General features: G+C 41.8%; 1 protein-coding gene across 1 annotated transcript in view; it reads left to right on the forward strand.

Moving 5' to 3' along the window:
* LOC126470883 (glutathione peroxidase-like) overlaps positions 1 to 13,410 on the forward strand; it is a 118,879-nt gene that overhangs the window by 87,101 nt on the left and 18,368 nt on the right. Inside the window, exon 2 of the mRNA XM_050098908.1 lies at positions 12,188 to 12,370. Coding sequence (XP_049954865.1) covers positions 12,188 to 12,370 — 183 coding nt within the window. The remainder of the gene's footprint in view (positions 1 to 12,187; positions 12,371 to 13,410) is intronic.

Here is a 13,410-nt window from a genome sequence, read left to right on the forward strand (position 1 = left end):
CTTCCATATTGGAATGATGGTATGTTTCAGGCTTTCTCACTGTCGCGAAGGTATTTTAACGCAAAAAAGAGTAATAAGGGTAACAAGCTGTATAAATCATGATTAATTATGATTACATTATTACTCGTTAGTAAGCCACCGGAGACCGCCGGCCCCTTACATTAGATACTCAGAAAATGACCCTGAACAAACTACAAATTTTGTCGTTGGAGTTTGCTTTCAGTATGCATAGAGTAGCCGGGACATATACCTATGCAACATAACTTCCAGGAAATACTGTGTTACTCGCTCAGTTCTTCGTCTAATCAGGCAAGTGAAGTTTTCAACTCGTGTTGTTGCGAACATACTTCCAGGAAATATTTTATTGCTCGTTCAGTTTTTCCTCATCTAGTCAGACAAGTAAAGTCTTTGTGGCGACACCTGTAACAGTTACTGCTCTGTACAGTGATTTTCTCTCCTATTACAAGCGGCTGCCGATGTATCGTCTTTTGTTTGTTTTCACAATCTTCGAGGCAAGATAGAGAAATATGTCTTCAAGGAATAGAAATACTTCCCGAAGTACTGTAGAATCATTTTACGTGCGTGTAATACTGCGCACAGTTCGCACATTTGACACCGAGGCTTATTCATCACTCAACACTACAGGCAACGCCTTGTTGTTGTATCCATTCTTCTCTGACCCTCGCAATTTTTACCATTTTGTTTCAGTTGCTGCAGTTCATTCCACGCATTATGAGTATTCTGGCCCTGTCTCTTTGTTTCCCCAATTTTCTTCTTCGTATCAATTCTTCTGTGTATCAATGTCCTTTTCTCTTGACTGTCTTTTAGTATGTGTTCATTAGACTTTCTTTTAGTCCAGGATGTTTTTGTGATTCTTTTCCATATCCAATGCTTTATTGCTTCTAATTTTGTCTCTTCTTGTCTCCCCATAGTCCGCCCATCACAACAAATGCTCAACATACATGTCTTGATTAATGTTTTTTCCTTGTCCCTCTATTAAAGAGACTGCTTGTTAGCAAAATTACTCTTACTTCTGAAGGCTTGTTTAGTCATTGTAATTCTTCTTTTAATACCCGTCATACTTTTCTTGTCATCTGTTATAGTATTGTGTATTGTTGTTACGAAATTATTTCGAAATATTTCTTCCATATGAATTGTAGTAGCATGTCGGCTGTTACAATCGGAAAATGTGGCGCCTTGGTTGACACACGGGATTCGCAGTCCAGATTTATATTGTCCGTGGCTTCTCTAAATCACTTCAAGCAAATACTGGGATGGTTCCTCTGGCGACAAATTGCTTCCCCCAGCCATTTAGAACTAAGTTCTCAATCAATAATGACTTATAGGTCAACGGGACGCTAGACACTAACATTTCTTCTGTCTTCCTCCAACTGCTGTTCTGGTCGTCCACTTATAGAAATATGCACAATACGAGACGATGCTGGCGCTAAGCTGCCATGAGTGTAGAATAAAATATGATGAATCACTTCACTCATCAGAGCCCAACACCGCTACACACGCGCTGTAGTCACTTAGCTGATTTTGCATCTGTCAGGATAGACAAACAGTTACTGCCGTAATTTTGTTTTAGTATCCGTTGATTAAAAATGCTGTAGAAATTTTCCGAACCTAAGCTTGTGTCGCCACTGTCTCGCTGCTAATGAAATCCACCCTGTGAAAAATAAGTAGTATCGAAATAAATTGGCGGGACGCAGTGAACTACATTTCTTGTCTATCGGTTAGATAAAACGGAATATCAGGGTATCTTCTGCTGATCATCTACTTACAGGTTACTTCGGTGTCGTTGAAACTACAATCAGCCGCCCACTTCACACTGACATCCCACAGTGCTAGGCATGAAGTTCCTACTAAAACTATTAATAGTCGCTGACGTTAACTTTTGGGGACTTCTAATCACTCCTTTCACTTTTCTCGTCCTACTATTTCAGAGATATGCCTAGTAAAATAAAAGGTTTGTTTCCGATATTCTAGTCGAGGCCTTTCAATAAAATGTGCCAGGTGTTAGCCCTCGAGAAACTGTGTACCCAAACTGACGAATGTCCAAAACTAACCATAGATAAGCGGGCTGTACTGCCAACTCGATTCTGGTACACAGGGTGTCGGGATTATGCATCAGGAATACTGCGATTTTAACACTAGAAGCCAACCACGCGATCTTAAATCGTTCGTTCTGAGCTTAGCGGACAACTGATTCATAATCCGCAGTAGTGGAGTTCATATCCCTGTCCTCTCACCATGATATGCGTGTTCCATGGTTACCATAAGTAAGTTCAGACGATTGTTGGAATTTTTCTTTTGAATAGACCACGGGCGATTTCCTTTCCCGTCTCTTCCAACTATGCAACTGCTCATGCTCTAATGACCACACTGTCCAAGGGTCTTTAAGCTCGTCCCTTGTTTCATTATGAGTGCTACGGCAAATACTTTGTCAAACAGTGTAAAACTTCCATTCAGGCTGAGTGTATATACAGCGTGTTTATAAATGAATATCGGGGTTTTAACGCTTATAATATTTATTATATTAAACTTAGTTATAAATGATATGTCTAATGAAAGAGCAACTCAAATGTTTTACCAAGAACCTTATAAATGTTCAATGTAAGAGCCATTTGTCACACGGCACACGTCAAGTCTATAGCCGAGTACTTCCCAAACGTTGATAAGTGTGTCTGCAGTGATCGTGGCAACAGCTGCTTCAGTCCGGTTTCTTAATTCAGGGAGGTCTGCTGGTAGCGGAGGCACGTACACACGATCCTTGATGAAGCCCCAAAGGAAAAAATCTCATGGCGCTAGGTCAGGTGAACTTGGAGGCCATGCAAAGCAAGCCTTCTGATTGGGCCCCTTGCGGCCTGCCCAGCGCTTGAGTACAGTGAAGTTCAACCAATCGCGCTATGCCAGTGCTCACACTGAACATTTATGTTAGTTTAATGTAATAAATATTATAAAGCGTTAAAACCCCGATATTCATTTATAAACACCCCGTATTTAGCTCAGCTTTCTACTGGACGCCGAAGTAAAGTAGCCTACTACTCACAGGTGTGGCACCAGACCCATGTTCAGAAGGAACAGGGTACGGAATTTCCGTCCATCTACCGTTATGAATGCAGGCTCTCTCAAAAGGTACGACACAACTTTAAAGTATTACTGCACCCAAACTAATTATATTCACACCATGCCTGGCTTATGTGATCCCCTAACTCACAGTTGTTATGCCATTCAGTCAACTCCAGCATGTGCTCCTTTGGAGACACACACAACATCCAATCTATACTCAAGCTCTATCCATACTCATCGCAATGTATCCGCATCAATTGTGTATCTCTTACGTCACAAATGATTTGGTTGTGTCCCAGGTGCGAACATTGTGTTTGTTTACCTTACCATACACGTGGAATGTTGCTTCGTCAGAAAACGCTAGGTTCTTTAGGAAATTCCCTCTTCCTCTAAACAATTCAGATGGTTCAAATAGCTCTGAGCACTACGAGACTTAACTTCTGAGGTCATCAGTCCCCCAGAACTTATAACTACTTAAATGTAACTAGCCGGACAACACACACATCCATTCCCGACGCAGGATTCGACCGTAGCGGTCGCGCGGGTCCAGACTGTAGCGCCTAGAACCGCTCGGCCACCTCGGCCGGCCTCTAAACAGTGAAGAACTTCCACATCCACAGCGAATTGCGTATGTTATGGCCTGCCGTCCGGTTTCACTGCGTGCAACAGTTTCAATCGGTACGGATACATATGTAAATGTCTCCGAAGGACACAGTGCATAGTCGCCCTAGGGGTTTCTCTGAAACCCTCCGAACAGGCTTCTACGGTGGGCGTTAAAAATCCAACGGCATCCGTTCTGTGTCGGCTTCACTTTTTCCAGGTCGTTCAGTATGATGCTTCACATCAGCGATTTCTGTCAGCACAGAAATCCTATATCACCAACCTGCATGTCACATTTGGCCTGAGTAACCATTCCACACTCTGAGCCTTTTCTTATACCATTGCCATTATGCTTCACTCACGACAACCTGGAACACGCACAAACAAAACTTTGTGAGTTTGTCTGTCACGTAAGCCAAACATGGTGTGAATATCTTACTGTTAGTTAGACTGGGTGCTATAACATATTGAAGTCGTAGCGTACCTTTTGAGACACTCTGATGTTTCCGTGGCGTTCATAAATAACTTAAGGCGAGCTTCAGAACGATTCCTTGAACAGAATACAGCCCATAGCGATCGTTTTCCCATCCAAATGGAGCTCAACCAATAATTACTCTTGTCTTTTTTCGTTGATTCTTTCCACGTGACAGGCAAGTAAAACTAATTAACTTACAGGGTGATTCAAAAAGAATACCACAACTTTAGGAATTTAAAACTCTGCAACGACAAAAGGCAGAGCTAAGCACTATCTGTCGGCGAATTAAGGGAGCTATAAAGTTTCATTTAGTTGTACATTTGTTCGCTTGAGGCGCTGTTGACTAGGCGTCAGCGTCAGTTGATGCTAAGATGGCGACCGCTCAACAGAAAGCTTTTTGTGTTATTGAGAACGGCAGAAGTGAATCGACGACAGTTGTTCAGCGTGCATTTCGAACGAAGTATGGTGTTAAACCTCCTGATAGGTGGTGTATTAAACGTTGGTATAAACAGTTTACAGAGAATGGGTGTTTGTGCAAAGGGAAAAGTTCTGGACGGCCGAGAACGAGTGATGAAAAAGTAGCACGCATTCAGCAAGCATTTGTTCGCAGCCCAGGAAAATCGACTCGCAGAGCTAGCAGAGAGCTGCAAATTCCACAATCAACTGTATGGAGAGTCCTACGAAAAAGGTTAGTTATGAAACCTTATCGTCAACTACCCGAGGCGATGGATCGGCCGCCAGGCAGCCCGTGACAGAGCACTTCATCACTGGCCTCCAAGAAGCCCTGATCTTACCCCCTGCGATTTTTTCTTATGGGGGTATGTTAAGGATATGGTGTTTCGGCCACCTCTCCCAGCCACCATTGATGATTAGAAACGAGAAATAACAGCAGCTATCCAAACTGTTACGCCTGATATGCTACAGAGACTGTGGAACGAGTTGGAGTATCGGCTTGATATTGCTCGAGTGTCTGGAGGGGGCCATATTGAACATCTCTGAACTTGTTTTTGAGTGAAAAGAAACCTTTTTAAATACTCTTTGTAATGATGTATAACAGAAGGTTATATTACGTTTCTTTCATTAAATACACATTTTTAAAGTTGTGGTATTCTTTTTGAATCACCCTGTATTATCACAAAACATAAAGCAAGAGAGGATTATTAAGAGGGCTAATGCTCATGTAGCAGCCCCCGTTCAATCCTGCAATACTGTACGGCCAAAGTATCTACATCACTCTGACGAGGTGAGCCCCCTCCTTTTCTCTGTCCCCCTCCTTACCCTCCCCACCCCTCCACCCAGACAAATGTCAAGCATGATCATCAGCTGGGCACTGTGTGGTCGGCCTAAAAATAATTCGTCTTTTGGAATAATTAGCCGCCAGTGTGTCCGAGCGGTTCTAGGCGTTTCAGTCTGGAACCGCGCAACCGCTACGGTCGCAGGTTCGAATCCTGCCTCGGGCATGGATGTGTGTGTTGTCCTTCGGTTAGCTAGATTTAAGTAGTTCTAAGTTCTATGGGACTGATGACCTCAGAAGTTAAGCCCCGTAGTGTTCAGAGCCATTTGAACCATTTTTTTTAGTAATTAAAACTGACGGCTCCGTTGAAGTTGCCAAGCAAGAACAGGTGACGTGGTACCCCTAGGTATCATACTCGAGTATCAGCTCTCTGCCACACTCATCCACACTACGAACATTGTCGGTTATCGAGAATCCGTCAACAAAATCGTCTGCAGCGCTCCGTTGGAAACAACCTTGGGAAAAAATTACATTCGTAAGGAGTTGATTTTTTTCAGAAAGTGAACTATCGCGCCTATGTGCGCTTAAAAAAGAAAATTTTTTACGGTCGCGCCAGCTATAGCCTCAAAAAATATTTATAAGGAAAAAATCCATCCTGGATTCCCGATAGTGATTCCCAGTGATTGAAGGCGAAGTATGGTGACTTTCCTGTATTTTATTACCTTTATTTGTTCTTTCTTCAATCCTTTACTTCACCTCACACTGACCTTCAGTCAACGATAGAAAAACAAATCTTGTCTGTATGACAAGCTTCGCCTGTCGCAAGACGAGAGCAACAGCAAGGGCACAGCGTACTACAGTCTGCAAAGGGGACGGCGATCTCTCTTCACAAACCGGAAGTGAACCGTAGTTCCAGGAACTGGCTGAGTCAAGGAGGCAGTTGTGACTGAACCTGTCACGGAGAACAACTCTTGTTTTGTCGCGAGGCCTTCGGCGCTTAACGAATTTACCTCTTACCGTGCCGTAACCGAAAGGTCAGGAAGGCCTTGGCTCGCGATCTCGTCTGTCGACGCAGAATTGCACTTTACGAGAGCAGAATTTATCATGAAAGTTTTATAATGCTAACTAACTTTTTTAACATAAACTCCTGTGGCGTGTATGGAATCCTCAACTGGCTGCTGCCACAGCATGTTCGTTGGAAAGAAGAGAATTACTACTTGCGATCAACAGTGCGATGATGGTAGGAGATAGACTAATACAACAGTGTTCAGTATTCCAGAATGAGATTTTCACTCTGCAGCGGCGTGTGCGCTGATATGAAACTTCCTGGCAGATTAAAACTGTGTGCCAGACCGGGACTCGAACTCGGAACCTTTGCCTTTCGCGGGCAAGTGCTCTACCAACTGAGCTACCCAAGCACGACTCACGCCCCGCCCTCTCTGCCAGTACCTCGTTTCCTACATTCCAAACTTTACAGAAGCTCTCCTGCTCAGTACCTCGTCTCCTACATTCCAAACTTTACAGAAGCTCTCCTCGCAGGAGAGCTTTGTAAAGTTTGGAATGTAGGAAACGAGGTACTGGCAGGAGTAAAGCTGTGAGGGCCGGGCGTGAGACGTGCTTGGGTAGCTCAGTTGGTAGAGCACTTGCCCGCGAAAGGCAAAGGTCCCGAGTTCGAGTCTCGGTCCGGCACACAGTTTTAATCTCCCAGGAAGTTTCAGTGTTCAGTATTGTCTTTCATCTGATCCAGGAGCGCAACAAATGACCAGGTCATGCGGTTATGACCCATTAAAACATTCTAGTAAAAGCTTTTATGGTTTTACGTACAACACTTCCAAAATTTGTCATCTGACTTTCAGAGAGTAAAGTAGTATGAAAAATGAGAGTCTCAAAAAATGGCGACCAAACGTTAGAAATCACGCACCACGTTTTGACATAGGATACTTTTTTGTTGTTTTGCGTGAGGGCTTACGCACGTGGATAGGGTTTGCGGCCTAGCTAGTTAAAACACATTCACACACTGATCGTACCTGCTGTCAGCAACAAATCCGACGGTTCGCAAGTCCATATATGCAGGGTGGTCAGAGACAGTCTGAAAGGCTTCCAAAGGTGTTGCGTGCTAGGTTGTGGTGAAAAATAATTGTTAAGAAAAAAATTCGAGACGTTGCGTCGTTTCAGAGTTAATTAACATTAAAGTTAGCGAAACAGGCCGTTGCACAAGTAAATTCAAGCGGCTCGCTAGAGATGGTGTCGCCAAACGTGTTCTTCGCTTGGTTTTCAGCCCGCATCTCGTGGTCGTGCGGTAGCGTTCTCGCTTCCCACGCCCGGGTTCCCGGGTTCGATTCCCGGCGGGGTCAGGGATTTTCTCTGCCTCGTGATGGCTGGGTGTTGTGTGCTGTCCTTAGGTTAGTTAGGTTTAAGTAGTTCTAAGTTCTAGGGGACTTATGACCACAGCAGTTGAGTCCCATAGTGCTCAGAGCCATTTTTCGCTTGGTTTTCTAAAACCGAACAAGAGAGCGACATAAAAATTGGACTTAGGAGGGTAGTAAGGATCTAACCCGAGACAAAGGCTGAGCAGCATCCTGCGTTGTCATCTAAGCTGTGAGAACAACTGACACTAATTGTATCTGGCGGGCTGCTTGAATTGCACGCTCAGTGGCCTGATTGGCTAACTTCAGCGCTAATGAACTCGGAAACGACGCAACGTATCGGATTTTTTTGTTAACAATTATTTCCCAGTGCTATCAACCCTGGAACACCCTTACAAGCTTTTCAGACTTTTCCTGACCACTCTGTACAGCCAGCAATCTGCAGGAAGTTGAGTAAGACAAAGACCGTCCACTAGGAAAAACTAATAGAAGGACCCACTTTGTGACCGTAGTTGGAAATGACTGAAAGAAACAGCATTTCTCTCATTTACATAGCCATAGTTTGCACACCTTTGTTCCCATTGTAGTGCTAAGTGAAAAATTGACAGTGGTGAGCGCACACTATGATGTTACGCGTACGTCTCAGATTTTCAGACGAATACTTCTCAAATGCTGTATTTCTCAGAACTGCGATTTGTCGGAAGCTGTGCTATAACTAAATACTAAGCACAGATATAAACAAACTATTATTATTATTATTATTTCCTTCACTTTCTCAGACGTTAAGTCCGGTTAAAAATGGAGTGACGCGGACCTTGATCAAGCGTCACTTCCTTTTAACTGTACGGTATGTGTTATATTGCATTTAGGAACTTTCGGGTAATTGAACATGTATCAATAATTACGGATTTCTGTAGTTGTATATATATGTTTTGATGTAGCTGTATTGCATTGATGTACTGGTGGATATTGTGTGGTATGACTCCTGTAGTTGATAGTATAATTGGTATGATGTCAACTTTATCCTGATGCCACATGTCTTTGACTTCCTCAGCCAGTTGGATGTATTTTTCAATTTTTTCTCCCGTTTTCTTTTGTATATTTGTTGTATTGTGCATGGATATTTCGATTATTGTGTTAATTTCTTCTTTTTATTGGTGAGTATGATGTCAGGTTTGTTATGTGGTGTTGTTTTATCTGTTGTAATGGTTCTGTTCCAGTATAATTTGCATTCATCATTCTCCAGTACATTTTGTGGTGTATACTTGTATGTAGGAACGTGTTGTTTTAAAAGTTTATGTTGTAAGGCAAGCTGTTGATGTATTATTTTTGCTACATTGTCATGTCTTCTGGGGTATTCTGTATTTGCTAGTATTGTACATCCACTTGTGATGTGATCTACTGTTTCTATTTGTTGTTTGCGAAGTCTGCATTTATCTGTTGTGGTATTGGGATCTTTAATAATATGCTTGCTGTAATATCTGGTGTTTATTGTTTGATCCTGTATTGCAATCATGAATCCTTCCGTCTCACTGTATATATTGCCTTTTCTTAGCCATGTGTTGGATGCGTCTTGATCGATGTGTGGCTGTGTTAGATGATACGGGTGCTTGCCATGAAGTGTTTTCTTTTTCCAATTTACTTTCTTCGTATCTGTTGATGTTATGTGATCTAAAGGGTTGTAGAAGTGGTTATGAAATTGCAGTGGTGTAGCCGATGTATTTATATGAGTGATTGCCTTGTGTATTTTGCTAGTTTCTGCTCGTTCTAGAAAGAATTTTCTTAAATTGTCTACCTGTCCATAATGTAGGTTTTTTATGTCGATAAATCCCCTTCCTCCTTCCTTTCTGCTTAATGTGAACCTTTCTGTTGCTGAATGTATGTGATGTATTCTATATTTGTGGCATTGTGATCGTGTAAGTGTATTTAGTGCTTCTAGGTCTGTGTTACTCCATTTCACTACTCCAAATGAGTAGGTCAATATTGGTATGGCATAAGTATTTATAGCTTTTGTCTTGTTTCTTGCTGTAAGTTCTGTTTTCAGTATTTTTGTTAGTCTTTGTCTATATTTTTCTTTTAGTTCTTCTTTAATATTTGTATTATCTATTCCTATTTTTTGTCTGTATCCTAGATATTTATAGGCATCCGTTTTTTCCATCGCTTCTATGCTGTCGCTGTGGTTATCCGATATGTAATCTTCTTGTTTAGTGTGTTTTCCCTTGACTATGCTATTTTCCTTACATTTGTCTGTTCCAAAAGCCATACTTATATCATTGCTGAATCCTTCTGTTATCTTTAGTAATTGGTTGAGTTGTTGATTTGTTGCTGCCAGTAGTTTTAGATCATCCATGTATAGCAAATGTGTGATTTTGTGTGGGTATGTTCCAGTAATATTGTAACCATAATTTGTATTATTTAGCATGTTGGATAGTGGGTTCAGAGCAAGGCAGAACCAGAAAGGACTTAATGAGTCTCCTTGGTATATTCCACGCTTAATCTGTATTGGCTGTGATGTGATATTATTTGAATTTGTTTGGATATTAAGTGTGGTTTTCCAATTTTTCATTACTATGTTTAGGAACTGTATCAATTTAGGATCTACTTTAATTATTTCCAATATTATTATTATTATTATTATTATTATTATTATTAGCAAATTAAAATATTTTACATATTTTATTCTAATTAAAGAGAATATTATTCTTGTTACTATCAGAATCATGTGACACATTAAAAGTGATGATAACGCAGATTTATATCTAGGGGAGAGGGGAGGGAAGAAAACAATAACAACATGTGAGTCCTCTCCCTCCCTCCCTCCCCCCCCCTCCTTCCCTCCAATAATTTATACACTGGATACGTGCCTGATGTGACCACCAGCAGACAAGCTCCCATGTGAGAAAAGAAATGTTATGCATGTGCCAATCACACATTTTTAATAGATAGTCATTTTGAGAAGCAGTCTCTGAATTATGTACATATTCATTACAGGCTACAAACTGTTTGAGATAAGGTAGGCTCTTCTAGTAAATTATGAAATAAAAGTCAAATATGGCGTAGTTTACATTGGTAATAATTGATGGTATGCCGTAATTGAACGAAACTTATTGCTTCGTAACGTAACTCTATACTTCACATAGAATTTTTGGTAACATTAAAATACGTTACAAGATTTGTTGAGAATAAAGAAAACAACTTGACGTCTATGACCAGACACAAGTGATTTTGTAAATATTGAATCCGTGTTGCGGGCTTTTAAGCGTCATATTCAGGTAGTTGTAGTTTATATATAATTTACAGCGCCTGCAGTGGTGTCCTGCATTATCATGTTAAAGCATGCTGCACAGTTTTTCAGTTCTAGACGCGCTCAGGCCCTCTTCTTGAGAGGTACTGTGCTTTGAGGGTGAAAGCGTGTTCTTCCGTAAACACAAAGATGGGCTTAACGTCACACAACGAGAAAGTGGACCGCATAATTTTGACACTACGCTTAACACTGTTAGAAATGTTTGTTAATACTAAGCGAATACAGAATATTCCATATCTCTCCGTATCAAGAAATTACAAACCCAAACAAAAAATCCATAAGTTCCTCTTAAAAAGGTTGTGCAACTACAGAAACACAAATATTCTCCTTATCCGGCTCTTCTTCATCTTTTTCCTTCTTCTCACGCTTCACTTCTAATTTTTTTCCAATTTATTGTCTGTTATGGTTTCCACATTTCCTTTGTCTTTCAGGGCCAATCATCTTTTTTAACTTTAATTACACGAACCTCTTTTGGACCAGTTGTCTATAAAGATTAACTACATACATTTATTGCATTAATGTGGTATTTACAGGTAATCACGCTGTAACAGCATGCGTTCTCAGAAATGATAAGTTCACTAAGGTACATGTATCACATTGGAACAACCGAAATAAAATGTTCAAACGTACCTATGTTCTGTATTTTAATTTAAAAGACCTACCTGTTACCAACTGTTCGTCTAAAATTGTGAGCCATGTGTTTGTGACTATTACAGCACCATCTATCACAAAGCAAAAAAAGGGGTCCAACTAAAACATTCATATTTCTTTACGTACTACACGAATATGTAATAAAATGGGGGTTCCTATTTTAAAAAACGCAGTTGATATCCGTTTGACCTATGGCAGCGCCATCTAGAGGGCCAGCCATAGCGCCATCTGGTTTCCCCCTTCAAGCTAGACAAGTTTCGTTGTTTGTAGTTTTTTCGTTTGACGCTTATTTCGTGAGATATTTGACCCGGTCACGATCAATGGATCACCCTGTATACTTTGTTTAACGCGTCACGTGGCAGCAACACAACGAGGCAACATTGAGCCTCGCCGTGGACTGTTGTCTTCATGTTTTGGCTCTTCAGTGAATGTTATTACATTATTTGGCGCATGCGCTGAGGTAGTGTGCACTTGTGTTGCAGATGGGGCCGGTGCTGCTGCTTCTGGCGGCGCTGGCAGTGGGCGAGGGGGCGGCCAAAGCCGTGCAGCGGGTCGCCTCCGTCGAGTGCTCCAACGACTATAACGACGGCGACTCCATCTACAACTACACCGCCGAGGACATCTGGGGCGAGCGCAACATCAGCCTCTCAAAGTTCCGCGGCAAGGTCGACACCATTCACTAACACTATTCTTACGAATCCTTTCGCCATAGTCCGATTAAGCCAGATATCTGCCTCAACAATACGTGCAGCATTGTCATGTGCTCCAGAAGAAAGCACTAGGGATAGCGTTGTCCAGTTCATATTTATTTCCCAGAACGTGTTTTCACTCTGCAGTGGACTGTACGCTGAAGTGGTCAGTCGGTAAGGGACTCGCCCGCGAAAAGCAGTGCTCTCAGGTTCGAGTCCCGGTGTGCCACACAGTTTCATTCAATTTGCCAGAAAGTTTCACATTTATTTACTTACGTTGACGGAAAAAAACCGCAACACCAAATGATAATTAATGTAGAGTAATGAAATAAATTTGTCCGGCTAATATATTTAAATGAGTAACATAGCAAGATCATACGTTAATACAGGGTGTTACAAAAAGGTACGGCCAAACTTTCAAGAAACATTCCTCCCACACAAAGAAAGAAAATATGTTATGTGGACATGTGTCCGGAAACGCTTACTTTCCATGTTAGAGCTCATTTTAATACTTCTCTTCAAATCACATTAATCGTGGAATGGAAACACACAGCAACAGAACGTACCAGCGTGACTTCAAACACTTTGTTACAGGATATGTTCAAAATGTCCTCCGTTAGCGAGGATACATGCATCCACCCTCCGTCGCATGGAATCCCTGATGCGCTGATGCAGCCCTGGAGAATGGCGTATTGTATCACAGCCGTCCACAATACGAGCACGAAGAGTCTCTACATTTGGTACCGGGGTTGCGTAGACAAGAGCTTTCAAATGCCCCCATAAACGAAAGTCAAGAGGGTTGAGGTCAGGAGAGCGTGGAGGCCATGGAATTGGTCCGCCTCTACCAATCCATCGATCACCGAATCTGTTGTTGAGAAGTGTACGAACACTTCGGCTGAAATGTGCAGGAGCTCCATCGTGCATGAACCACATGTTGTGTCGCACTTGTAAAGGCACATGTTCTAGCAGCACAGGTAGAGTATCCCGTATGAAATCATGATAATGTGCTCCATTGA

Source organism: Schistocerca serialis, chromosome 1 (genome assembly GCF_023864345.2).
Source record: "Schistocerca serialis cubense isolate TAMUIC-IGC-003099 chromosome 1, iqSchSeri2.2, whole genome shotgun sequence".
Taxonomy (NCBI): domain Eukaryota; kingdom Metazoa; phylum Arthropoda; class Insecta; order Orthoptera; family Acrididae; genus Schistocerca; species Schistocerca serialis.